The sequence below is a fragment of the Clinocottus analis genome, unplaced genomic scaffold, assembly GCF_023055335.1.
Source record: "Clinocottus analis isolate CAN_PGR_092001 unplaced genomic scaffold, fCliAna1.0.p SCAF_11, whole genome shotgun sequence".
Taxonomy (NCBI): domain Eukaryota; kingdom Metazoa; phylum Chordata; class Actinopteri; order Perciformes; family Cottidae; genus Clinocottus; species Clinocottus analis.
The window spans coordinates 2,604,577-2,631,393 of NW_027175832.1; the positions used below are offsets into that span (position 1 = coordinate 2,604,577).

General features: G+C 42.5%; 1 protein-coding gene across 6 annotated transcripts in view; it reads left to right on the plus strand.

Annotated features, from left to right (window-relative positions):
• The first annotated feature begins 262 nt into the window (after positions 1-262).
• dnah9l (dynein, axonemal, heavy polypeptide 9 like) overlaps positions 263-26,817 on the plus strand; it is a 33,313-nt gene continuing 6,758 nt past the window's right edge. For 5 of the 6 annotated variants that reach the window (XR_011080053.1, XM_068601608.1, XM_068601617.1 and 2 more), the window contains exons 1-69: positions 263-381; positions 1,102-1,297; positions 1,617-1,716; positions 2,027-2,238; positions 2,332-2,565; positions 2,763-2,930; positions 3,395-3,511; positions 3,612-3,749; positions 3,993-4,117; positions 4,463-4,658; positions 5,147-5,251; positions 5,360-5,551; positions 5,853-6,053; positions 6,130-6,465; positions 6,563-6,640; positions 6,712-6,767; positions 6,888-7,008; positions 7,145-7,314; positions 7,461-7,683; positions 7,797-7,913; positions 8,137-8,223; positions 8,332-8,490; positions 8,643-8,726; positions 8,819-8,977; positions 9,184-9,306; positions 9,448-9,570; positions 9,874-10,098; positions 10,197-10,415; positions 10,565-10,732; positions 11,250-11,375; positions 11,468-11,575; positions 11,673-11,804; positions 11,882-12,042; positions 12,702-12,858; positions 12,987-13,132; positions 13,277-13,393; positions 13,488-13,626; positions 14,015-14,107; positions 14,186-14,380; positions 14,713-14,790; positions 14,899-15,031; positions 15,328-15,455; positions 15,617-15,765; positions 16,199-16,349; positions 16,530-16,661; positions 16,753-16,926; positions 17,026-17,230; positions 17,593-17,758; positions 17,830-17,932; positions 18,257-18,394; positions 18,544-18,645; positions 18,727-18,888; positions 19,123-19,206; positions 19,585-19,694; positions 19,820-19,982; positions 20,108-20,231; positions 20,417-20,559; positions 20,677-20,838; positions 21,069-21,128; positions 21,205-21,378; positions 21,472-21,618; positions 21,756-21,869; positions 22,763-22,906; positions 23,415-23,597; positions 23,929-24,030; positions 24,640-24,774; positions 24,876-25,049; positions 25,854-25,986; positions 26,670-26,772. Coding sequence is in view for 5 of the 6 variants with exons in the window: in XM_068601608.1 (XP_068457709.1) it covers positions 299-381; positions 1,102-1,297; positions 1,617-1,716; positions 2,027-2,238; positions 2,332-2,565; positions 2,763-2,930; positions 3,395-3,511; positions 3,612-3,749; positions 3,993-4,117; positions 4,463-4,658; positions 5,147-5,251; positions 5,360-5,551; positions 5,853-6,053; positions 6,130-6,465; positions 6,563-6,640; positions 6,712-6,767; positions 6,888-7,008; positions 7,145-7,314; positions 7,461-7,683; positions 7,797-7,913; positions 8,137-8,223; positions 8,332-8,490; positions 8,643-8,726; positions 8,819-8,977; positions 9,184-9,306; positions 9,448-9,570; positions 9,874-10,098; positions 10,197-10,415; positions 10,565-10,732; positions 11,250-11,375; positions 11,468-11,575; positions 11,673-11,804; positions 11,882-12,042; positions 12,702-12,858; positions 12,987-13,132; positions 13,277-13,393; positions 13,488-13,626; positions 14,015-14,107; positions 14,186-14,380; positions 14,713-14,790; positions 14,899-15,031; positions 15,328-15,455; positions 15,617-15,765; positions 16,199-16,349; positions 16,530-16,661; positions 16,753-16,926; positions 17,026-17,230; positions 17,593-17,758; positions 17,830-17,932; positions 18,257-18,394; positions 18,544-18,645; positions 18,727-18,888; positions 19,123-19,206; positions 19,585-19,694; positions 19,820-19,982; positions 20,108-20,231; positions 20,417-20,559; positions 20,677-20,838; positions 21,069-21,128; positions 21,205-21,378; positions 21,472-21,618; positions 21,756-21,869; positions 22,763-22,906; positions 23,415-23,597; positions 23,929-24,030; positions 24,640-24,774; positions 24,876-25,049; positions 25,854-25,986; positions 26,670-26,772 (9,965 nt within the window). In the remaining variant the exon portion in view is untranslated. Of the gene's footprint in view, positions 382-1,101; positions 1,298-1,616; positions 1,717-2,026; positions 2,239-2,331; positions 2,566-2,762; positions 2,931-3,394; positions 3,512-3,611; positions 3,750-3,992; positions 4,118-4,462; positions 4,659-5,146; positions 5,252-5,359; positions 5,552-5,852; positions 6,054-6,129; positions 6,466-6,562; positions 6,641-6,711; positions 6,768-6,887; positions 7,009-7,144; positions 7,315-7,460; positions 7,684-7,796; positions 7,914-8,136; positions 8,224-8,331; positions 8,491-8,642; positions 8,727-8,818; positions 8,978-9,183; positions 9,307-9,447; positions 9,571-9,873; positions 10,099-10,196; positions 10,416-10,564; positions 10,733-11,249; positions 11,376-11,467; positions 11,576-11,672; positions 11,805-11,881; positions 12,043-12,701; positions 12,859-12,986; positions 13,133-13,276; positions 13,394-13,487; positions 13,627-14,014; positions 14,108-14,185; positions 14,381-14,712; positions 14,791-14,898; positions 15,032-15,327; positions 15,456-15,616; positions 15,766-16,198; positions 16,350-16,529; positions 16,662-16,752; positions 16,927-17,025; positions 17,231-17,592; positions 17,759-17,829; positions 17,933-18,256; positions 18,395-18,543; positions 18,646-18,726; positions 18,889-19,122; positions 19,207-19,584; positions 19,695-19,819; positions 19,983-20,107; positions 20,232-20,416; positions 20,560-20,676; positions 20,839-21,068; positions 21,129-21,204; positions 21,379-21,471; positions 21,619-21,755; positions 21,870-22,762; positions 22,907-23,414; positions 23,598-23,928; positions 24,031-24,639; positions 24,775-24,875; positions 25,050-25,853; positions 25,987-26,669; positions 26,773-26,817 lie in introns of those variants that run through there. The other variant, XM_068601650.1, reaches the window with a different exon arrangement.

The following is a 26,817-nucleotide window of genomic DNA, read 5'->3' on the forward strand; positions in this document are numbered from 1 at the left end:
TTCATACGTGTCTACAATAGGCAATACAATAAGCAAAATATATATATATATTTTTTTTTTTTTTTAAAGGAAGAAAAACAGCAAACAGTGGTCCAGAAAGAGCAGATAGTGCGGGTGGAGGTGTCTGATTATGGCAGACTGATGCATGCTGGGTAGGGAATGCACTTCATGTGTGTAACTTACTGCATAGGTGATGGTGTGCGTGCTTTCCAACGGTCTGAACCACGAGGACTGGCCGCGGGTGGTGTCCGATGACATCCACCGGCACCTGGAGAAGCTGAGGAGCAGGGTGGTGACAATGAGAGGCCGCGCGGAGGGAAGGACTCTGCTGCCCCTACCGCTGTGCGTGGAGAGGGCACGGCCTCGGGACATTGTACTCGGGTCAGTGTGCGTGTTTGCGTGGCTAGTAGCCACGCGCTATCTACCAGCTAGCCACCAGCTAGCCACTAGCTAGCCACTAGCTAGCCACCAGCTAGCCTCGCGCTAGCCACTAGCTAGCCACCAGCTATCCACTAGCTCGCCACTAGCTAGCCGCGCGCTATCCACTAGCTAGCTAGCTCGCTAGCCAAACGTGTATTTTCCATTGCACATTTCTGACGTAAAAAATTGTGTATGCTACATTCATGCTTCAAAATTCGCGTGTTATTCACTAATGTATTAGAATAAAACATTACACACGTTTAAGGGGTTGTAATTACAATACAACCCCTTAAACTACAGACCTAATTTCAGGCATCTAACCTAAAATTTAGAGGCAACTGAATCTTCAAGTGCAAAAATGCTATATACATACATATATATATATATATATATATATATATATATATATATATATATATATATATATATATATATATATATATCATAGATATCACCATGAAACATATCACATTTACAGTAAGGGAAATATTCTTTGTATTGCTATTTTTCTGAAACTGTAAATGGTGATTGTGTCAAAATAGTTAGAATCATTTAAGCTGACTGTGATGACACTTTAATAGCACAATATTACAATCCTATTTGTCGTTGTCACCTCCAGTACTTTCATCGTCCAAAGCCCATATTGCCGTATTCACCCACCCCACTCTTTGTCTCCCTCAGCCCCTCTGGTTGGCCACTGGACCACGGCTTGTTATACTCTATAGAAACTCTGATAGTTCAGTGGTCTGGACAGATATGGAACGTCCTGAAGAAAGACTCTGGTACGGTGCTGCACCAAGGAGACCACCCAGGTCCCAGCGTGGAGCTCCAGTTTTGGGCCACTCAGAGGGAAAACCTGCTGGGCATTCAGTCACAAGTATGACACTGGCTCTGTGGAAGTTGACAGGGGGTTCAGTCAATTAAAATGAACTGAAACTTCAGTTCTTAAAGTACAAGAAATAGAGATGCGTTTAATTCATAGACTAGATAGCAGACATCAGACCCCAAATGTGTTTGCAGGACATAGCATACACTGCACTAATGACCCTACTAATAAACATGTAATTTAATTGAAACTTGTCACACATAATGTAGATTTAACACCAGAGGTGTTTTTTAATTCCAACAGATTGTTCAGGTGTTCTGAATAAAGTTGTCAATGAGTGTGAATCTTACTACAATTTTTCCCTTTTCAGATCCAGAGCCCCAAAGCAGAGCACATTGTGGAGATCCTGAGAAGAGTCAAGAGCAGCTACTACTCGTCCTTCAAGGACATTTGCCTCAAAGTCAATGAGGGTAGATTACGCCTCATTTAGCGGTGCCAATTAATGATTTTCCTCATTCTATCTCATCTCACATCCCAACCTCTCAGTCAGTGTGTTAAAATGTACTGCTCCTACATCCAGTGTGTACAGCTATTATTAATCCTTATGTGTGTTTTTCTGTTATCTAAATTGTATACATTTACTATCATGAAGCTTTGCCTTGCATTTTAAAATTGGCAATCACATTAAAAATTTAAGATCTAAGCTGTATGATTTTTAATCCTGTTAAATTACCTCCCTATCATGTAATCTATTACTTCTTCTGTATGTGATTATCATAGCGGTGCTGGAAGCTGAGGACATAGATCTGTATCTACGTCCTCTCAGGAGACTGATCAGCAACCTGGAAGAGAGGACTTTCCCACAGGTAGACGCTCTGCTGCCTCCTCTTTTCCACACACTCTGTCTCATCTGGAGCTCCTCTCAGTACTACTGCACCCCCCAACGAATGGTGGTCCTCCTGCAGGAGTTCTGCAACCTGATCATTGAAAAGGTATGGTGAATGCATCTCAATGTACGTGTAACAGAGAGGGAGACGGCATATCCATCAATGATATTCTTAATATGAAAGTTTGTCTGAATCCAGGCGTTTGCCTACCTCATCCCGGAAGAGCTGTTCAAGATGGAGCTTGAGGAGGGAGTGGAGAGAGTCCAGATTAGCATCTCAGTTCTGCTCACCTTCAAGCAATTGTTTCACACTCACCGGCAGCGGATCCCCGAGTACTACAGAAACAATCAGGCCATCAAGCTGTGGGACTTTCCGGCTGCTCTTGTGTTCCAGCGTTCAGACCGCATCATGGAAAGGCTGCTTATGATCAAGGTGCACGAGTTGAAAATCACTTGTTTGTGTTGAATTTTATAGGAAGATTGGAAACGTCCACATCAGGCTGGAAGAAGATGCCCTAAGAAGACATTGTTTCCATCAACTGCTGTATAGTTTGTGTATATAACTGAAGATCTTTTTTTTTTTTTTTTAAATCTGATTACCTCTATCTTCTTTTCTTCTCTTATCTGCAGGAACTTTTTGCAACAGCGCTGGACTTTCTGAAACTGGAGAAGGTTGAACTAGGTGGATCCAGAGGGAAGGTCTTCAGTGAAATGGTGTTCAGTATGAGTGAAGAGTTTCACGACCGCTGGAGGGCCCTCAGAGAGAGCAAATACGACCCCCTGGACTACACTGACAATGTGAGGCCGACACTGTGGCGAAATTGTTTTGCTTGTCACACTGCTGTGTCGTCGATAAACCCAAAGGGATACGATTCACAGCAATTTATAAGTGGCATTGGCAGGCCCAGCCGAATAATACAAATAATTAGCAATTATATATGTTGTTTTTCTGCGCCGCAGTACAGTAATTGAAAGGACAGGAGTCATTATCAGTCGGCTCGTTAATTCTATTTAATTTACTGGATATTTTACAGCTATTTTTCAACAGCTTCCAATGTGGCCAATTAAAACTGGAACTGAATCAAAAATTGATCTGTGCGAAAGCGAAAAAGTATATTATTCCATCCAATACTGATCAACTCGGCTGAGGAGAGCCTAAAGAACAGCATGAACATGTAATGGGATAAACATTGGACAGTTTTTAATCAGCAAAGGGACTTAAAATATTCATAATTTGCGGTCTAATGCCGTCTTGTGTCCAGGACTTTATGCGCCACTACAAACGTTTCATGGAGCAGAACAGAGATTTTGACCAGAGGCTGGGAACTGTCCTCAATCTGGCCTTCCAGCACTCCAAAAACCTGAAGTCAGCCTTTAAGGTTTGTCTTTTACTCCACGTCCCCTTCAACAATTACTTTACATTGAGGTTATACCTCAATGTCTAAAATAAACAAGAGTATTTTTTGTTTTTCTGTCTAGTTGTTGAAGATTTTCAGCACCCTGCTCGAGAGACCTCGGATCCACCAGCTTTTTTCCCCGAACTACAATGTGTTGCTGGACATGTTCAACCAGGAAGTAGACAACTGTCAGGATATACTTGATCAACACAGAGATGAGGTGAGAGGCGGAACAAAAATACATATTTTTAATGACTTAAAAATCTAAATATTGACGCATTGAGTCTACAAAAATACAGCTGTATGATCAGCTAGCTGCCTGCGATGCCATAACTTGGATGTTTGAGTTTAATATGACCCATGTGTGCCATGTGTGCTACAGACTTCTTTGGAAAACGTATTAACTTAAAGTAATAAACATGACGCCGTCATCTGCCACGTTAATTCAGCCTTTGCGTTCCAGCTGCGGTCGGGCGGTTCTGTCCTGGGGAAGAACATGCCGTCAGTGGCCGGGAACCTCAAATGGTCGCAGGAGCTTCGCAATCGCATCCTCACCAATCGGAGCAATGTGTGCCAGCTGGCCCTCATGTACGGACCAACCACATCCACATTTATTATCACACACAGACATAATTATCTCACGCAACAACTGTCACGCAGCAGATCTGTTGTTGCGCCTCGTAAATAATATACTGGATATAAAAAGCGGACATAGTCTCCATGATGTCAACCATTGCTTTGTTGACTGATGTTTTTGAACCCTTAAATTTAGTATTTTGGCCGTTGGCATCTTGGTTTTTGGTCGTTGCCGACCAGAAGGAACACGAAAAATAAATGGCTTGCATACAAAGTGCAAGAATACGGTTTATTTGGCAAACATATACAAGATACAGATGACGATTTAGTTTGACTTTTTCCCTCTTTTCCTTCCAGGCCTCTGGGCTGTGCAGAAGCAGACAATGTCCTCCAAAAGTGTGAGCGTGTTTTGGAGATTCTGGATCAGCACGACGAAGAGCTGTTCTCAGACTGGACCGAGGGCCTGGAGGACGTCTGTCAAACCCACCTGAAGGAGCCGCTGCTCACACTGGACGCAGACACAGGCCTGTTCCAGGTCAACTTCAGTCCTGCAGTAAGAGCATAGAAGATGCAATCACCAAGATACTAATCCCAGTCAAATGAATTGTTTCAATCTAATTATGTTGCATACATTGAACTGCAGTACAGTGGAAAATGCATGAAAGACCTTCCACTATTAAACTTAATAAATGTCTACATCAAGTATGATTTGTTTTGCTGCAATATATCACTGGTATGTTTACAATTAATTGAGGAACTAAAATCAAACAAACAAGAGAAAGTGAAAAGTGCAGCAGCAATGAATATGTACAAACATCAACATCAAAATCAAACACTTTAATCCAGGGATTAACAATTTATCTGGTGTACTATAAGCATCGGATAATGCAACATCTATGTGTGTTTTTGTACTTTATTTCAATGTTAATGAGATTGCCACTTTCAGACGCTGATCCCATCTCGACACATAAGGAAACCAAACAATAAACTGCACTCTGCGTTCATCAAGTTCTCCTCCTGTCTCTCTGTGCCGGTCCCCAGTTGACCTCAATGCTCAGGGAGGTGAAGTACCTGAGCATGCTGAAGAACCAGAACATTCCTAAAGCAGCTCTGCAGCTCTACTCCAAACGGGACAGACTCTACATGGTGCGTAACGAGGCTTCAGGTGTCGCTTTGGATACAGCGTCAAACTCGACCTGCGACAGATGTTAATAAAAAAAAGACCAAGTGTTAATACTGCAACGTGTCCTGTAGTTCATACAGACGCTGACCTCGGTGACTCAATGGTACAACCAGCTCCAGAGCACTATCCTGGCAATAGAGCTGGGCTTGGTGAAGGATGAAATGGACGGGACGAGGCGACAGCTGGACCCGGCCCTCCGGGAGCTGAGCTGGGCTCAGGACGACCTTTGGGACTACATCCAGAGCACACGAGACCTGGTCAAGGTACTGACCATTTCTTTTGTTTTTTACTGCGATGTCAACTGACAAAAGGTGCGTAGTGTAATGCTAGTGAGCTTCTTCTGTGCTAATGTTGTGTTGTGCAGCATATTGCCAATATTGTGATATATTTAGAGAGAAGTAACAGTATTAAAAGCTGAGATGAAACTGCTGCCCGCCAATGTAACACGGCAGCTTTTCTTCAATTACAGCAAACACTCCTGAAGCAAAAAGCACCATGAAGCTGTCAACTGAAGGGATAATACTTACTGGTTGTAACGTAGTAGTATATTTTGCGATTTTTCAGAGCATTTCTAGTCGCGTCCAGAGGAGTAAAGCTAACGTGGAGGCCGTTCAGGCCCTTATGGGGAAATTCAGTCATCGAGCCTTCATCACCAGAAAGAGCCGTGGTTCTACTCTCCTCGTCTTCTCTGACATCGATGAGAGTGTTTCCAAACAGCATGCTCTGATCACTGGTACAGGGGAGGAAATACACATCCTGCTGCAGGTATATCCATATTCATATATATCATTATCATATTTTTTCTCTCCCTCTAATGCATCGCTTGTCCACTGTGCTCCAGGAAAGCCAGTCTCTGCTGGGTGTTTCCGACCTGGACAGCAGCGAGTGGCGGGCCTACACTGACTATGTGGACCGAATGATCCTGACCGGCTTCTCCAGTGCGGTGCGCTGCTCGCTGCAGTACCTCATGGACAACACGGATGCGGCCCAGCGCATTTCACCGCTGTTTGAGGTCCAGCTGGTACTCAACAGCAAGGAGATGACCTTTGACCCCTCGTTGGACTTCAGCCATAGTGGTAACTTCTACGATATTGTGGATAAGATGGTAGCCAACATCACCAACATGGCATCCTTCATTCCCAGAGTGGCAAAGCATAAACAACTGGATAACTATCAGGTGCTGTACGGATTAGATTTGAGGTTTATATACGCAGAAACGTATCTGCACCCACGCACGCCTTCGTCATATGCCGCCTCGTTTCTTTACCTTGCAGTGCGACATAAACGAAATGATGGATTTGGCAGAGATGTGCCATGTTATACGCTCACGAACACGTGCAGCTATCGCTAAAGTAAGTCGTGCGTCTGCTCGCGGAAGCTCATATATGATGCTGACAGTTGTAAAGATTGCGCTGCTTTTCAGGTCAAAGAATACCAGGGTTCGTTTGCCAGCTACCGATACCTCTGGACGGATGACAGGTCAGAACTACCCACACAAAAGTTATTGTGCATGTGTCTGTTGAGTTAAAAATAAAATAAATAAATTATTATATAATAATATTTGCTAAAGGAAAGAATTTCTCCTTTTTACATCAACAGGTCAGAATTTATGAGGCAGTTCCTGCTGTACGGTCACGTGTTAAGTACAGAAGAAGCCGAGCTGTATGCCGACTACGAGCTGAAAAAGAACCCACCCACCCTGGACAACTTCAAAGAACAGGTGTACTTCGAACAGCCTTTAACCTAAATAAACTCGACCACAGTTTAGTGTGTTTATGGCGCCGGTCAGCGCAAGTATCTGCTCTTTTCCTCTGCGATTCAATGTCTGCGAGTCACTGCATCCTTCTTCATTCCAGATCAATCTGTTTGAGTCTCTGTATGAGCGAGTGAGCAAGATGGAGGACAGACGGGTGTTTTGTGGCTGGCTCCAGCTCGACATCAGACCCTTCAAGCACACGCTGATGAATGTCATCAAGAGGTGGAGCTGGATGTTCAAGGAGCACCTGCTCAACCACGTGAACCAGAGGTTTGTTTATTTCTACAAAAACACATCAGAATTACCTGAAAAAATAGCACAACTGTTAACAACAAGTACTGCTTATACTGTTTAACTAAACGGATGTAGTAGTTGCTGCAAGAGATTCTTCATCTTTTTTCCTCTTCTTCCTGCAGCGTGAGGGAATTATCGTCTTTTGTCCAGGACACGGCCCACGGCCTTTCTAACAAGGTGTCAGATGGCGACTACGCCGGCCTCGTGGACATCATGGGACACCTCATGGCCATACGAGACAGACAGATCAGCAACGAGCAGCACTTCAAACCTCTCCAGTCTACGGCGGAGCTCCTCAAGACCTACGGACAGCAGCTGCCAGAGAGCGTCTACACACAGCTAGAAGTGTGAACCAATGCACAAATTACACACAATTGTATGAGTGCTGGCAGATAGATATATATACATTCATCATTACATTACATTCTCCCCTCTTTTATTACTATAAAAAAACACAGGAGCTGCCAGAGAAGTGGAAGAGTCTGAGAAAAATTGCATTCACAGTCAAACATGAAGTGGCGCCGTTACAATCAAATGAAGTTTCAGTAATACGTAGGAAATGTGTCCGGTTCGAGGTGAGGCTGTGTGTGTGTGCGTGTGCGTGTGTGTGTGTGTGTGTGTGCAGGGTAGGATATCAACCTCTCACAAAGAGCTCGATATCTGAAATCGTCTCCCTTTCTTTCCTGCATTATGTATGACTGACCTCCTCTGAGTGTGCACTGTGGAGAAATGGAGAGAATACTTAGAAACTGAAGCTTCAAAGAATCTTCAACGTGCAGGTTTTTCTTCATATTTTAGGTAAAGCAGCACGAGTTCAGGGAACAGTTTCGTATTGAGCCAATCTTTATGATCAATGTGGAGAAGCACTATAAACTAATTGACAAGGTGAGCACCAGGAGACTTATTCAAAAATAAAAGTTTTGCTTTTTAAAGTTGTGCTTTTTTATACTGTGTATTTAAAACAATAATAATTCAAAATGAATATGACTCCAGTCTAATCGAACGGTCGCAGCGATGGAGGCAGAAATGAAGAAGCTGCAGGACACAGCTGATCTGTTTGAGGTCAGTTTCCCAGACTACAAGCAACTGCGCCAGTGTCGCTCTGACATCATACTGGTAAAAGCGGTCTGGGACATGGTCATCTTTGTGAAGGTAAATGTTATTCAGCACAGTTTGATTTTGTGGAAATGTTTTATTTTCGTGGGTAAACCATAAACGGAAGACAAAAGGAACTGCAAAGACTGGAGGCAGAAAGACTTACCAGAACCACATATTAAATGCTCCCATTCTCCTCCCCATGCCAGACCAGTATAGAGGATTGGACCGAGACTCCATGGAAAGAGATCAATGTGGAGCAGATGGACATGGAGCTCAGGCGATTTGCTAAAGTATGACGAGCTTCCATGATCAAACATAAAAAAGGATTATTCTTTAGCCAGTGTTGAGAAAAAGTGAATTTCTCTCATATTGCACATTGAAGGAGATGAAGATGCTGGATAAGGAGGTCCGGGTGTGGGACGTCTACATGGGTCTGGAGTCGACTGTGAAGAACCTGTTGACCTCTCTAAGAGCCGTCAACGAGCTGCAAAACTCCGCCGTCAGAGAAAGACACTGGCAACAGCTTATGAACACCACACGGGTATGAGCTCAGCTGCTGCTTCGCAATGTCGCATACCGTCTGATTGGATAATGTTTCATTTATAATCATGCTCCCAACAGTGTATGATACTGACGGTTCTATTGAGATCCTGCCAGCTCGTGTCCAGCACAGTTCAGTGAACCCAATTATCCGGATCTGAAATCTGATCACGCTCATGGTCGCCGTGTGTTCCTTTTGGTCCGCAGGTCAGGTTCGTGATGGGCGAGGGCACCACCCTGGGGGACCTTTTGGAATTGCAGCTCCATCGGGTGGAGGATGAGGTCAAAAACATAGTAGACAAGGCTGTTAAAGAAATGGCCATAGAGAAAGTGGGTATTATAAAAAAAAAGAAATTTAAAAATCACAAATCATGATGCAGAAATTAGATCAAACAAAGCATCATCACAAGTTTTATTTTTTGTTTTTCTGACAAACATTTTGTAAGGAAACGTTTCCTTTTAATAACTTAGGTGCTGGCAGAGATAACCCAGACGTGGAGATTCATGTCGTTGTCGTATGAGGGTCACAGCGGCACAGGAACCCCTCTGCTCAAAGCCGATGAGAATCTGATAGAAACACTGGAAGACAACCAGGTGAGCCTGATAACTAAACTTTGTTTATCTAAACTGATGTATAGATTACGTTACTAAGTGATGCTTTGTAATACTGAACTGTGCTGTTATGTAAGTCTGTCTCCATGGCATTAAAGGTCTCTCCTTAGCATAACTTGAGGCCTTTGAAAATCTATAATTAATGAATACTGCTAACCTGCCATTCATTTTTAAGCAGCCACTTAAACAGAAAATCCACAGAAACATATTGAAGTTGTATTAATATTTAAATTTATCTGAACATGCATTAAAGAGGGTTCTTACAGATCGTCTTTCTCTCTTCAGGTGCAGCTGCAGAACATACTGATGAGCAAGTACGTCGAGTATTTCCAGGCGGAAGTGAGCGGCTGGCAGAGGAAGCTGATGGTGGCCGACCTGGTCATCTCCTCCTGGATGTCTGTCCAGAGGACCTGGGCCCACCTCAACAGCCTCTTCACCAACAGCCACGACATCCGCTGCCAGCTGGCCAACGATGCCGAGCGCTTCCAGGGAATTCACACTGACTTCCAGGTAACGCCATGACACACGAGAGCACTGGCCTACAGGCGTCCGACCTCACTGCATCGTCACGCTGTCGAGTCGCACACTCCCTGCTTTTTCCCGTCCAGAACTTGATGACCGAGGTGGTGCAGAACAGTAATGTGCTCGAGGTGACCAACCGACCGGGCTTCCTGGAGAACCTGGAGACCTTGCAGCAGCGGCTGTCCGTGTGCGAGAAAGCCCTGGCCGAGTACCTGGAGACCAAGAGACTCACGTTCCCCAGGTTTTACTTTGTCTCTGCCTCAGACCTGCTGGAGATTGTCTCCAAGGGAACTCAGCCAAAACAGGTGACGGAAAACAATTTCATTATGTTTTCCAAGACTGAAGACAATTTTCTTTTTTTCATTTACTTTAAAGAGATTACACTCGGTAAACAACATAACCTTTAAAGTGTGAAGGGAATTATAGTCCATGTGTGTGTGTGTTTTTTTTCCAGGTGACCAGACACTTGTTGAAGCTATTTGACAACATTGCAGATCTTCGCTTCAAGGACTCAGATGGAGGAGGAGGAGGCGACGGCGATGGGGAAGCAGTTGCTATTGGGATGTACAGCCGAGAGGGCGAATATGTGCCATTCTCTGAGCCATGTCTTTGTGAAGGACAGGTAAATTTATATATATACATTATTTTTATTATATATATTTTAAAATTATATTTTTATATATATATATATATATATATATATATATATATATATATTTTTTTTTTTTTTTTAAATTTAATTCATTTTTTAAATTATTTTTTATTTATTTTTTTTAATTTTTTTTTCACACACCAATCATATATATATATATATATATATATATATATATATATATATATATATATATATATATATATATATACATACATGTATATATATATGTGTGTGTATGTATATATGTGTATATATATCAATATATATGTGTGTGTGTACATATATATATATATATATATATATATATATATATATATATATATTTAATAACTTCCTCTGTATTGTTTGGTACAGTTTGTATATAATTGTATGTGTGTACAGTTTCCATGTGTACTACTTTTCATGCTTTTTTTTCAAGTATTATATGACATTGAATTATACTTGTATTTGTCACCATGCTTTAAGATGTGGTGTCTTTCTTCAGGCAGAGTGCTGGTTGAGTGCTTTAGAGAGCACCATGCGCTGCACCGTCCGAAAGGAGATCCAGGAGGCCGTCGCTGCCTACGAGGACAAACCTCGAGACCAGTGGCTGTTTGACTACCCTGCACAGGTACGGTGACGTACAGTCTGGAGGGTAATAGCTTTAACTTAATGAACGATGCACAAATGATCTGCCATCTGTTTTCTTCTGCATATCCACAGGTCGGGCTGACTGGTAGTCAGGTGTGGTGGGCCACAGACGTGGGCATTGCCTTTGAGAGGGTAGAAGAGGGATTTGAGACTGCTCTCAAAGATTACAACAGAAAACAGGTGTCACTATGAATATAAAGTGCGATATTGTGAGGATGTTGTGTAAACACCGTGGTTGTTTTGCTCAACGATACAAAATTGTGTTTTTCTATTCAAGATCACGCAGCTGAACTCACTGATCCACATGCTGCTCGGAGATTTAACTCCTGGAGACAGACAGAAAGTTATGACTGTCTGCACCATTGATGTCCACGCTCGAGACGTGGTAGCCAATCTGATAAGTCAGAAGGTAAAGCTGAAGGGAAACATACGTCTGCTGAATTGTTCCTTTCGGTCGGTTTTACTGTGTGTATGTGTCTCTCTTAGGTGACAACAGGCCAGGCCTTTGCATGGCTCTCCCAGTTACGCCACTGCTGGAACGACGAAACCAGACACTGTTACGTCAACATCTGTGACGCCCAGTTTCAGTTCAGCTATGAATACCTGGGGAACACTAACAGACTGGTCATCACGCCGCTCACTGACAGGTATGCATACTATGAAGTACTGCACGCTCCACCAATGCACACGCACACAGAGTGTTCGCAGCAGTAAATATGTGTACTTTGAAGACATGAGAGACGGTTAATGACCCCCGTTTGAACAGGATGAAGATGGACATTAGTAATGGACTCCCTGTCAACTCAAGTCAATTGCATTAATATACCCAAATAATCACTAATTTGCCAAAGGGGGGAACCTCTGTTCTTTCAATCTGCACCATATACAAAACTTTGACTGGGAAAAAATGTAATTAAAAATCCATCAAAGAGCAACGGAGGGATCCCTCGTGTAATAGATGTTGTTTGCGCCATGTGACAAAAATGACGCCTAGAATGAGAACAAATGGGAAGAAAATTGTGAAGTGAGACCGTCAAGCAACTTGACGTCGACATACGACTTGAGCCTCACAACCACGTAACCTGGAAAGATGGCAGACAACACAAACACTGAGGAAGTAAACTGAAGTATTCATGAACAATGAAACACAGAGGGAGAAAGAGAGAGATAAGAGGAGAGGCTGAATCTTCTGGTGAAAAAAAAACACATACATCTTTAATATAATGAAACTTTGTTTTTTTTAACAGCTACACTAGCTCATTGTATGCAAACTGTGACTATCAATTCCTCTTTTTGTGTGTTTCAGGTGTTACATAACCCTCACCCAGTCCCTACACTTGACTATGAGTGGTGCCCCTTCAGGCCCAGCTGGCACCGGTAAGACAGAAACTACCAAAGACCTCGGACGCTCCCTGGGCATCATGGTGTACGTGTTCAACTGCTCAGAACAGATGGACTACAAGGTAGCACTAGAGATACAGATGTTCTCCGTGGTGTCCATTTATGTCATATTTACTCCAATTATACTGTCGTTTATGTGCGTTAAACCCCTCGAGTTTACCCGCCTTCTGTCTCCGGCACATGTCTTCAGTCCATAGGTAACATTTATAAAGGCCTGGCTCAGACAGGAGTGTGGGGCTGCTTTGATGAGTTCAACAGGATCTCAGTGGAGGTGCTGTCGGTGGTAGCTGTGCAGGTGAAGACTATACAGGATGCTGTACGCAACAAGAAGCAAAGGTAAAGGTGGAAATAATGAGAAACAACACCTGTATGTATCACTTATTCCAGTCTGCAATTTCTATATGGACCTGTTTTGTCATATGTGCTTGCTTCCTGTGTGTGTGTGCGTGTGTGTGTGTGTGTGTTTGTGCGTGTGTGGAGGTTTTATTTCTTGGGAGAGGAGATTGAGCTAAAGCCAACGGTGGGGATCTTCATCACTCTGAACCCCGGTTACGCCGGCAGGGCTGAGCTCCCAGAGAACCTGAAGGCTCTGTTCAGGTCTGAGGGAGAATAAAAAGAGGAGATTTTAAATGCGATAGAGATAACAATAAACAAAGGTGACTAATTAAAAGCAGGTTTGCTTACTCTTCAGGCCGTGTGCCATGGTGATCCCAGACTTTGAGCTGATCTGTGAGATCATGCTGGTGGCAGAAGGCTTCATCGACGCTCGTCTGCTGGCACGCAAGTTCATTAGTCTCTACACGCTTTGCAAGGAGCTGCTGTCCAAGCAGGTACACAACGACACTGTGTACTTCATTTTAAGGACACTGCGCATATTCCAACTATTCCTTGTGCTCTTACAGGATGGACACTATTTTGCAAGCAACTCCTTCAGTTACAGAGACTGATCCAACTCTAGTTTCTCTATTTTAATCTTATTAAAACCTGTTAATCATCACAGCCCATTTATTCCATGATACTCTTTTGCATATAACAACATATGTGAACAAGTCAACTCCTCTTACTTTCACTCAATATGTCTTTGAACTGCTCATTGTAATGAATTAAAATGCTGTTGGGCTACTTTACATATCATCTCCTGTATTGCTGTATGAAAAATTTGACATATTATAGTCCTTGCTTTCATTGCTTGATTCGTTCATTCCCTTTAATCGCTAGGATCATTATGACTGGGGTTTAAGGGCTATCAAATCTGTCCTGGTTGTGGCTGGATCTCTGAAGCGAGAGGACCGGAGCAGACCTGAGGAACAGGTACAGTGAGGATCGATCGTACGGCGTGTAACCGCATTTGCATCGTGACATTTAAAATGTCCTTTTTCCTGCCACCAGGTCCTGATGCGAGCACTGAGAGACTTTAACCTGCCTAAGATCGTGACCAGTGACGTGCCGATATTCCTCGGGCTCATCAGTGACCTGTTTCCTCAGCTGGACGTACCCAGGAAGAGAGACCCGCAGCTGGAGAACGCTGTTCGTCAGTCAGTCGCTGAACTGCGCTTGCAGCCTGAGGAGAACTTCATACTTAAGGTTCCTCATAAGTGCTCTTCTGCTTTGAGGGAAATTAAAATGCCTCCCTTTTCAGTCGTGGTACCAAGAGATGTTTTGGTGTGTTGTTTTTGTTGAAAAAGAAAAAGCACAAATATTTATCGGATAATTATAGTTCTAAAATGCAAGTTTTGATGCATAGTATACATAATTCCTTTGGGATCATGAGCAAAGACATACTCATGTAATTATGAGAAATATTTAAAGAAGCGATCCCTGTGGATCAAAGCGGTAGTGTTACAGTTTCATAAACAGTCAGTAATTGATATTATTGATCAAATATCCAGTATGATTCAATGCGTATGTGTCTACAGGTGACCCAGCTGGAAGAGCTGCTGGCTGTCAGACACTCTGTGTTTGTAGTAGGCGGACCAGGAACTGGGAAAAGCCAGGTTAACTTCCTTATACTATACATGCTACATTCAAGGAAGAGTTAATTATACTGTTTTTATATCCGCGGACTGGTGATGAAAGGATTTGCTTTTGTGTTTATTCATCAGATCTTGAAGACTCTCCATCGAACCTACGCAAACATGAAAATGAAGCCTGTGTGGAATGATATAAACCCTAAAGCTGTGACGACAGACGAGTTGTTTGGATACCTGCACCCTGCTACCAGAGAGTGGAAAGATGGTGAGGAACTTGAGGATTTTACCATAAATTTAATAAACTGTAAATGACGATCGGGGGAGCCAGTGTTTACTCCGTACCGTGGAGTTATTTTGGTGCCAAGATCATAATGTATTCCCAAGCCTCTTTGCAGAATTAACTCGAATGTATTTGAATATTTTTTTTGGGATGAAATAATTTGACATGAGTTTGCTTCAGGGCAAAATTAAGCAAGTGTATGTGACATGTTTTTGCCTCAGTGATGGTGTGGTGATGGTATTGCTCTGCCACTGTATGTTTTATTCTTTACTTCACTTTAGGTCTGTTCTCTAACACCATGAGAGAGCTGACCTCAGTGGGTCATGATGGACCCAAATGGATTGTTCTGGACGGAGATATTGACCCGATGTGGATCGAATCGCTCAACACAGTCATGGATGACAACAAGGTCTGTTTCCATTCTTGTAATGAATGATTTTCTCCTTTACACAAAGGTTTGAACATGTGTCCATGTCTTTACATCTCTGACCCACAGCACTAACTCAAATTTGAACACACATTTTTACCAGTGCCAGTCTCTTATAAATATATATGTTCTACTCCGTCCAGGTTTTGACGCTTGCTAGTAATGAAAGGATCAGCTTGTCCTCATCCATGCGTCTACTTTTTGAGATCTCTCATCTGAAGGCTGCTACTCCAGCGACGGTGTCCAGGGCGGGGATACTCTTTGTGAACCCACAGGACCTCGGCTGGAGCTCGTAAGACCCACACAACCACAAAGATGAGCACAAACACACACATACACACCCACAAACATAAACACCCACATAAGAACACCTGTGAATTCATCTGCTAAGCCCTCTCTGCTGGCCGAATCACAAAGTTACAGTTTGTTTGTTTTTTAAATCTATTTTATAATTCAATTGTTTTTCACAAACACACTTCATGTATTATAATTATTTTTCCCTATTAGCTTATTTTCTCATTGCACACGTAGAGCTCATCAATCAGATTTCACCTTTTTGTTTCTTTATTCGAGAATAGTGTGTTAAACAACATGCTAACGGCCAGCTAGCTAGCGCTAATCAGCGATCAGCTGTTAAACTAAACAGCTTGCTTAGGTACAAAATCCACGGCCCGCCACTACAATTCATGGAGGGTTGTCTGGTGCTGTCCCGACTGTGTTCCCAGGTATGTGACGAGTTGGATAGACACCCGACTGGCCCAATCGGAGCGAGCCAACCTCACTATTCTGTTTGATAAGTATGTGCCGTACTGCCTGGAACAAGTCCGCTGCAACCTGAAAACCATCACCCCCATACCAGAGAACAGCATGGTGCAGGTGAGAGCACGCAACATGCTCATGTGTATCTCATCGACGGGCCAAAGAGTCTCAGTCTATGTGTCACGAACACGCGCAGATGTTCAATTTCTATGTTGTTCTTTTTGCATATCAGCAAAGGGAACTATTGTGTCACCTTCTACAATCAAATCAGATGCTACATGTTTGTGTGTTTTTCAGACTCTGTGTTCCTTGTTGGACTGTCTGCTGACAGAGGACAACACTCCTGCTGACTCTCCCCGAGAACTTTATGAGATCTACTTTGTTTTTGCCTGTGTCTGGGCCTTTGGAGGGGCTCTCTTCCAGGATCATGTATGTGGTGACTAAATGTTAACTCCAGTTTTACTGTTGTGTTTTATGTTGTATTACGATAACATGTTTTCCCCCCAAAAAAATGCTCCAGCTAAATGACTATCGGACCGAATTCAGCCGCTGGTGGTCGAAAGAGATGAGGGCAGTGAAGTTTCCTTCCCAGGGCACCGTCTTTGACTATTTCATTGACTCAGAGACAAAGAAGTTTACTCCCTGGAGCGAGAAGATGGAGCCGTTTGAGCTGGAGCCTGATGTACCATTACAGGTAAATGATGTGTGAGGGGGTGTACATCATGATTTCCACTCACTATTGACCACATTGTAAACGAGCCCCTTCAGTCAGGTCGTGTGTTGTGTGTTTCAGACTGTTTTGGTTCACACTCCAGAGACCATTTGTCTGACCTACTTCATGGACCTGCTGCTCCTGAGAGGAAAGCCCATCATGCTAGTGGGCAACGCCGGAGTGGGCAAGACCATCCTCGTGTCTGATAAAGTTGCCAAGCTGAAGGAGGACTTCATAGTGGCTAAAGTCCCCTTTAACTACTACACCACATCCGCCATGCTGCAGCGTAAGAATCACAGGAAAATAAATAAATGATGTGCATTTTCTGGCACAATAGTGCTTTTGCAAGATATAACAGCGCTATTTTAAAGCTATACTGGGAAACTGCAAGTGTTATAATAGATGGGATACAATGGATTTGGGATTGTGATGATCTAAAAGTAAAAAATGTCCCTTTTATTACTGGTAAGCTTGGTACATAAGAGACATATTCTGTCTCGACATGCTTATCTCTTGGTGCTGTATCCCAATTAATTCCTGATAAAGGAAGAGTTCTGTTTTTTATTGAAGCATATGATTAAGATAAGATTCTGACCCTTCTTTCTTGTCATTTTTCATCAACTGTTGTCTGCATTTCATGGACCTCAGGTGTCCTGGAGAAACCCCTGGAGAAGAAAGCCGGTCGTAAATTCGCTCCCCCCACCGCAAAGAGGCTCATCTACTTCATTGACGACCTCAACATGCCAGAGGTGGACATTTATGGGACCGTCCAGCCGCACACACTCATACGCCAGCACCTTGACTACAGCCACTGGTAAGACAGACACACAATACACACATGTTTTATGTTCAGTGAATTTAATCTAAGTAGACAAACCTTTGTAGGTACGACAGGCAACGACTGGTACTGAAGGAAATACATAGCTGCCAGTATATCACATGTATGAACCCAACAGCTGGAAGCTTCTCTATCAACCCCAGACTACAGGTATAGACACACATGTTCGAAATCTATTATCACCATTGCTATATAATTTCTTAGCTTTTACAAAGTAATTTATAAAGGGATGAATGACAACGGAATGGTTTTAATCAGCGGTGAAAGTAAGTTACAAAGAAATCACAAACAAAATCTGAAATTAAATTTACAATGTCCAAGAAAGCTAATTACTAATTCTAACATTATATAATGAGTATTTACATTTAGAAAGTAGTTTGACGGATACTCTTTAGTTGTTGTTCTGCGTGTCTTCAGGTCAATCATACTACAGCGTCTTAATGGCATTTTCACATCACTCTTTCATCCTGTCAGAGGCATTTCTCAGTGTTTGCGGTACATTTCCCCGGTGCTGATGCATTAGCGACCATCTTTTCCAGCATCTTGTCAGCTCACTTCCTCCAGGGAGGCTTCAGCTACGGTGTCTCCCGCTCAGTGGGAACTCTCATGCAGGTGAGCCTGCAGCATCTGTCATTAAAACCGTATTTCTATGTTCCAATCCATGCATAATATGGATCTATCAATGTATCACTCCATGCAGTAATAAGGCCCGTATCCCAACTGTTTCTTCATCCATCCGTGTCTTGGTTCTGCTTCTGCAGGCAGCTGTCTGTCTGCACCAAAAGATCAGTCAGAACTTCCTCCCGACAGCAATACGCTTCCACTACATCTTCAACCTGAGAGACATGTCTAACATTTTCCAGGTAACACACACACACACACGCATAAGAAATGCCACGTGTTTGTAACTGAATCACATGATTACTGACTCCGTCGATGTGAAGGGTATCTTGTTTGCCCTGCCGGAGAGTGTCCGTTATCCCATGGACCTGGTTCACCTGTGGCTCCACGAGAGCTCCAGGGTCTACTCCGACAAACTAATGGAGGAGAAAGATGTGGAGCTCTTCAACAAAATACTGTTGGACACTGGCAAGAGATATTTCGAGGTAAGAAAGTAGACACATACGGACCCTTTAAACTGTCAAAAAATATGCAATGTGAGGCGATAAATGTAGATCCACACAGAAACCAAGAATGTAACAAGACAGATGATGTTTCTAGGCAATCTGTCAGGCAGTCATACTGTATAGTTAAAAATAATTGCTCTATTTCTAGCCATAGAAGGGCAGTTTAGTTGTGGCGAGTTGCATTTTTCACATCTCCGCTTCTGCCAATTTCAGGGAATAGATGAGTCCACCTTCATCCACCAGCCGCTGGTGTACTGTCACTTTGCCCAGGGAGTGGGAGAGCCTCGCTACCACCAGGTTTGACACGTTCATAAACACACAAGCTCGTTACAATTTGGACTTTCGAGCATCCATTTATTCGCTATTAACCGTGGTAATAAAATAGGTGAGATTAATTGTTTTTGACTTTAATCAATTTATTATGTAGATTCACTGTTGCTCACATATTAAAAAACGGTATGGCGCAAATTCTGCTGTCATGTCTAATCCGTCAGAAAATAAATGAGGATGAATGCACTGTCATTAGCAAACTAATTACCTTTCTCCCTTGTATGGAGTTTGAAATGAAAGTTAATTGACTCAAGTCTTGATAAGGACCTCATTTAAACATCGTTACTTGAACACCGCTGGCCTCACTCAAGAGAGCCCGGTTTGTTTATTTGCCCGTCTTGACAGGCTTCAGACTGGGAGAAACTCCAGAAGACGCTGGCTGATGCTTTGGAGCATTATAATGAGCTGCACGCTGTCATGGACCTGGTGCTGTTTGAAGAAGCTATCCAGCATGTGTAAGACACTGCAGCCATATACACATCACCTTCTGCACACATGCACAAGGGAGGTTTTACACAGATTAGCACATATGTAAACCGCGGAGCATACACACACTATCACTTCTACCGTTTGTGCTCAGATGTCGTATCAGTCGTATCCTGGAGGCCCCTTATGGTAACGCTCTGCTGGTGGGCGTTGGAGGCAGTGGGAAGCAGAGTTTGTGTCGGTTGGCTGCCTTCCTCAGCTTGCTGGAAGTTTTCCAGATCACGCTGCGTAAAGGTTATGGCATCAATGACCTCAAGGTAAATGCATTCATGCAAGCATGCACAATACAAAATGCCACACTTAATGCCTAATGAACACGTAGCATGACACATTTGCGTATCTTTTATACCTTTTCTGCAACCCACCCTCCCCCCATGTCCAGAGTGATATAGCAGCGTTGTATATAAAGGTCGGGGTGAAGAACATCGGGACAGTTTTCCTTCATACAGACGCCCAGATTCCAGATGAACGCTTCCTGGTGCTCATCAACGATATGCTGGCCTCAGGTGTTGCTACACTGACTTCTTGCTTTAGTGTGGTACAGATTTAAATAAAACCTCACCAGACAAATTACATTTCTCTGCATTTTTTAAAAAAAAAGAAGACATATTGTACACAAGTTAACATGTAAAAGTAAGTGGTGAAAAACTCGTCGCTTTAATCTTGAGCCTGTGTTGTTTGTGTTATTTAGGGGATATTCCAGATCTGTTTAGCGATGAAGAAGTGGATATGATTGTGACATCGATCCGGATGGAGCTGAGAGGATTAGGACTCATAGACAGCAGAGACAACTGCTGGAGCTTCTTCATTGAGAGGATACGAAGACAGCTCAAGGTCCGAAACATTATTAAGCGTGATATGGCATAGAAAATGTAATATGACACCTGCATTATTTTAATGCATATGATTGATTTGTCAAATATGTCTGCCACCAACCTCTCTGTCCTCCAGGTTGTCTTGTGTTTCTCCCCAGTCGGGTTCACATTGCGAACACGTGCGCGAAAGTTTCCGGCTCTGGTGAATTGCACAGCCATAGACTGGTTCCACCAATGGCCTCAGCACGCCCTGCAGTCTGTCAGCACTACTTTCATAGAGAAGATACCTGGACTCGAGGTGTGCCTACTAGCATTCATATTCCCTTTCTTTAAAGATGCATTTATTCCTCTTCTCTTCGGTAGTTTTAGGAATAGAAATGTAGATAATACGCCAGCTGTATCCATAAATATGAAGAACAATCAAATGTAATTAAACAGCAGAAGGGAATTATGATTATATTTGTACTCCAACCAATACCTGCCAGTGTAATAATTCCCAAAATGTCTGTCCGTGTTTATCTTATACAGCCAAATGTGCGTGCATCTATCAGTGAGTTCATCTCCTACGCTCACACCAGTGTCAACGAGGTAAGTTGTTGCAAAAGCGTCATGAGCGGTGACCGCTCCCGACGCCTTCTCTGACGCCATCTCTCCGGTCGTACAGGTGAGTGTCAAGTACCAACAGAACGAGAAACACTTCAACTACACGACCCCAAAAAGTTTCCTGGAGTTTATGAAGCTGTACGGCAACCTGCTGGGGAAGAAACGCACAGAGCTGACCCAGAAGATGGAGCGCTTAGAGAACGGCCTGCAGAAACTGGAGACGACTGCGTCACAGGTCGGACAATATATCTATACATCTACTTTGTGTGTCTGCGTATTTTCTCCCAATCTGTCCAGCCGTTTTATGTTGTTTGTCTGTCTTGCTCAGGTAGAGGATCTAAAAGCCAAGCTAGCGGTGCAAGAGGTGGAGCTGTGGCAGAGGAACTCAGACATAGAGGCTCTCATAGCTAAAATAGGACAACAGACAGACAGACTCAACCAAGAGAGAGCTGTGGCGGATGCAGAGGAGCAAAGGGTACGTGAATCAGCAAAATATTCTTTGGTTTAATTATGTCCCACTTCTTCAGTTTACACGACACAGCATCAGCCAAGCTTGCAACAACCCGCTCAGAGTAAATAGTAGACTTCTCACACTTTGCTTTGTTTCTTCAGGTGGCAGCGATCCAAGCTAAAGTGACCAAACAGCAGCAGGAGACTGAGGACGACCTGGCCAAGGCCGAACCGGCCCTACAGGCAGCCAATACAGCACTCAACACACTCAACAGAGTAAATCACTTATAGATATAAAATATACAAAGACCGCCTGTCTCCACAGCTGATTATTAGAGCCTAAGCTCAGACAAGGGCAGGCCGTAAAGGTCCTATTGAAACTGTAGGGATTCTTATTAGTGTTATTTATGCAAATGAATTGCCTTTTTAATGGACTTTGATGGAGATTTTAATTTGATTTCATTTTTTTTAAACACATTTTTGCAACCTCTTTCTAGTGTAGGTCTGATTGGACCATCAGTGGATGAAGACGATACCAACATTTGTATGTCTTTTTTGTGTCTCATTGCGTTTTAAAGATATTCATCAATATACTTCATAACATCAGAGACAAAACTCTACAAACTTTGGGCCAATCACAACGGAAATTTTCCAACACGTATCCACATAAGGACCCGGCACAAACCCTGCAAGTTTAATTTAAATCAACCACTTGGGAGCAAAACAAGAAATAATCTATTTGAGCAATTTACTTTAACTCCTCCAACAGATTTCATTATATTGACACCAATAGCGAAACTCAGCACACGCATTGAAAAAAAGCTAAACTATGGCAAAGGTGCAAATGCCTAATTTAATTGGATTTGTTTTATGTGATTTAATTTAATCAATTTCATATGAACCCTTTGCTAGTGATGTAAATATAAAACAAAACTGTAAAGCCGAGGGTTTATCTTGTGCCTACTCTGTGTAATATTAAGGAAATAACAACAAGATGCTTCATGCAATCAGCCAAGTCGGCAACTACTTTATCGTCTCGTCTTTTCCCCCGAAACATTTCTTCGCACCTCTTCTTCCGTTTTCCCCCTTCAGAATAAAAGCCCCAAAAACATACACAAAGCTTACAACTGCAAGATTGGCATGTGTGTGTGTTTGTGTGCCTCTTCCAGTTGAACGTGACGGAGCTGAGGACGTTCCCCAACCCTCCGGCTATTGTCACCAACGTCTCAGCGGCGGTTCTGGTGCTTTTGTCGCCTCAAGGCCGAATCCCCAAAGATCGCAGCTGGAAGGCTTCCAAGATGGTCATGAGCAAGGTGACGTTTTACGGCCGCGTCGCGTAGAGTGGTTTTTTAGATTAATGGCTGGCGACCACGAAGCCAAAAAAGTCCATCACAAATAAATATTCCCCTTACTGCTGACATAACATTGTCATATTTTAAATTACTGATTGTGGTTTTATTTCTCGTCTTTTATTGTGTATCTGTTTTCATATTTTTGTGATGAAATATATGGACTGCGATCCTCGTTTACTGGTTTTGTATGTTATCTATTTTTTTATTACACTGAATGATTTACAACCTCTATATTTAATGTTCTTTGTGCTGCGGCTGACTTGTAAAATGGATTTTTGATCTCACTGAAGCACTTTGCCAAAGTCTCTTTTATTTCCAGTTTTATATAAACACTTTGTTGTGAAATTGTGTATTTAAATTTGATGTAATTTCTCAATTCCAGCTCATGATTTAGAAAAAAAAAGCCTGGAGATCGTGAAGTGACATAATTTTATGTAATCCACACACACACACACATCTGCACGTGCAGGTGGACGACTTCCTTCAAGCTCTGGTGAACTTCGACAAAGAGCACATCCCCGAGGCCACGGTGAGGTCAGTGAGAGACGACCACCTCAGTGACCCCGAGTTCAACCCCGAGTTTGTGCGACAGAAATCCTCAGCCGCCGCGGGGCTCTGCGCCTGGGTGATCAACATCATACGCTTCCACGAGGTGCGGACCAGCGGCCATATTTAGTGTCACACAATCTAATGTGTGTGAGGTTTGTCAGTGTACAGCACTGTGGTCCTGTTGTTTGCTGATTGGATGTTTCTCTTTCCCCAACTATTGCTGCCCTGGATAGATTTTTGTAAGTTCAAAGTGTTCTGCTTTATGTTTATATTTCAGAATATCAAATACACAATGTGTGGATGATATTTGATCATATATTAAGTGGTTTTCTGGTTATTGTTTTGTCTACATATACAACTTACAAGGTATTTTACTGATAGCATATATATACAACTCACACTCGTCTGTGTGTGTGTGTTTGTTTTGTCCCCAGGTGTTATGTGAGGTGGAGATGAAGAGAATGTGTTTGTCTCAAGCCAACGCTGATCTGGCCGAGGCTGCTGAGAAACTAGAGGCCATCAGGAGGAAACTTACTGTATGTCTGTTTAAATAATTGCTCCTTTTCTTTCTTCATCTTTCTTTTAGTGTCTTCTGTCTTCGCATATAGTTAAATGTAGTATATATATATATATATATATATATAATGTCAAGGCCCACCCAAAATATTAAGACTACATCAACAAAACAAATGTACAAATCATTGAAGCAAACTATCTTATACATAAGACATACATATATACATATTCATATCTTATACATATATACATAGCAAGCGTAATACATATTACATATTACTCATGTACCTGCTACAAAGAGGCTGCATTTGGTTTATAGTTCCTCCTGGCTCTTCATGTTTTTACTCCTGGTGGCGGTCACCTTTAAAGGCCCTGTGATAATCTACCACCACTCCCCTTCCTCTTGCAGCAACGTCTCTATGATTATGATTATGCCCCTGGAAGTATTTTATCATCCTGTTGAACTAGCGGTAATAGCAGACCTTTCTAAGTACATTCACGAGAGGTTAATGTGTGGTTTCCCCGCTGCTATTTTAATTTAATTGTCTGGTAATTTACAGCTTACACACAGCGTTAGAGATATTTTATTAAGGAGCATCCAGGGTCATTATATTTCCTCTCTCTCTTAGGAGCTGGACAGTAGCCTGGAAACTCTAACATCAGCCTTCGAGAAAGCCACAACGGAGAAACTTCGCTTTCAAGAGGAGGTCAACCGCACCAACAAGACGATAGAGCTCGCCAACCGGCTGGTCAAAGGACTGGAGGTAGGCACAGCAACAACCAATGGGCGTTTTAGTTTGGTCTTTAGTGGGAATACGGGGCGCGTCTTGTATAGGGGTCTCACTGCATGTGTGCTGTTCTGCAGAGTGAGAACGTACGCTGGGCCCACTCAGTGGCTCAGTACCACGAACAGGAGGAAACGCTCAGCGGGGACGTCCTCCTGACCGCGGCCTTCATCTCATACGCCGGCTCCTTCTCCAAGAAGTACAGGGGGGAGCTGCAGGACAACCTCTGGATGCCCTTCCTGCGCAACCAAAAAGTATCTGACGATGAAGATTTCCTAAGTTATAAGGCTATCTTTAGGGCCTCACGGTTCACTGTGCTCTACCAAGTTATCCAGGCAGTTGTATGTGAATCGTGTATCAAGGTTTTTCATTGTTTTAGACAAATGATGTCATTGATGACGCACATAGCCAAAACAAGTTATTGTTCCTTCATTTAAAAAAACAATAAAGTCTCTCCTCTATCCCTGTCATAGTTGCACAAGAACATTCACTGCCTCTGCGAATGGTTAAACCACCGCCATCAAAGGATTGGGTTACACCCATTTGAGGCATTACTCACAAGAAAACCAGCCCAAAGATCACATACAGAGATCACATGGTTTAAATCATCTTCAATATATACGCCTGTTTTACACTCTGCGGCCAACAGGCCTGGAGAAACGAACCCTTCTGTGAACAAACGCTTCATCTCGTCATCGCTAGTTCTCTGCTGACAATTGTTTCAGTAAACAGAACACAGGCCGTCCTCCATTTATATCACAGTACCTGCTGACGAAGGCCAATCCGGGAGGATAGCTAATGTGGCCTCTCAAGAGGCATAATCAAAATATATATAGCTAGTGAAGCAGATACACATGTAAACTTTCCTTTCTTTGGAAATTACCAACATTGCAGCAGGAAAAATAGATTTTAAAGGGGAACTTTAGTCTGAAAGTCCTGACAGAAAGACAAAACTAAAGTGAATAAGCATTTCATGATGTGTGGTGACAGAGCTAACCACTGCACCGCCATGCAGCCCGTGATCACATGTCTTCTTAGTTTGCTCATTTCTCCATCAGGATCTCATCCCCATGACGGATGGCTTAGATCCAGTGTTGATGCTGACTGACGATGCGATGGTGGCCCAGTGGAACAATGAGGGCTTACCCGGAGACAAAATGTCAACTCAGAATGCGTCCATCCTCACAAACTGTGAGTAGTGGCAGTAAATACGCAGATACATTAATGCTATATAACATCACCATTGTATGGAAGCCCATTTCCGCCACACAAAAAAAGAAGTCATGATTGTGACAACAAAAAAGTCATAATTATGAGAAAAAATAAATTAATAATTATGACCAAAAAAGTCATATTATGATTTTTTATATTTTTTGTAAAAAAAAAAAAAATTAAGTTTGTCATAATTATGACTTTTTTTGTCATAATTATGAAAAAAAATATATATATATTTATTACCAAAAAAAGTAATTATGACAAAAAATGTTTTTGTCATAATGATGACTTTTCTTTTTTTTGTAATTTTTTTTTCTTCAGAATTATGCCATTTTTGTTTTTGTCATAATTATAACTTTTTTTTGTCATTATGCCTTTTTTATTTTTTTATAATCATGACTTTAATTTTTTTGTCATGACTTTTTTTTGTAAAAAAACAAAAAAATGTTTGTCATAATTAGGACTTTTTTTGCCATGACTTTTTAAATTTTTTTTAATAATTATGACCTTTTTTTTTTGTTGTCATAATTATGACTCCCTTTTTTGTGCTGTAAATGGGCTTCCATACAATAGTGATGATAGTCAGCATCAATGAAAAAGTGCACGGCCAGGTTTGCTCATTATAGTGGATCGTGTGGATCCTGTGTGCGTCGCTGCAGGCGAGCGCTGGCCTCTGCTCATTGACCCTCAGCTGCAAGGCATCAAGTGGATCAAGAGTCGCCACGGCAGCGGCCTCAAGGTCGTCAGTCTCGGGCAGAGAGGGTGAGTGTTTCCTTGAGTGTTTCCTTATTCCACTTGTGCATCCAT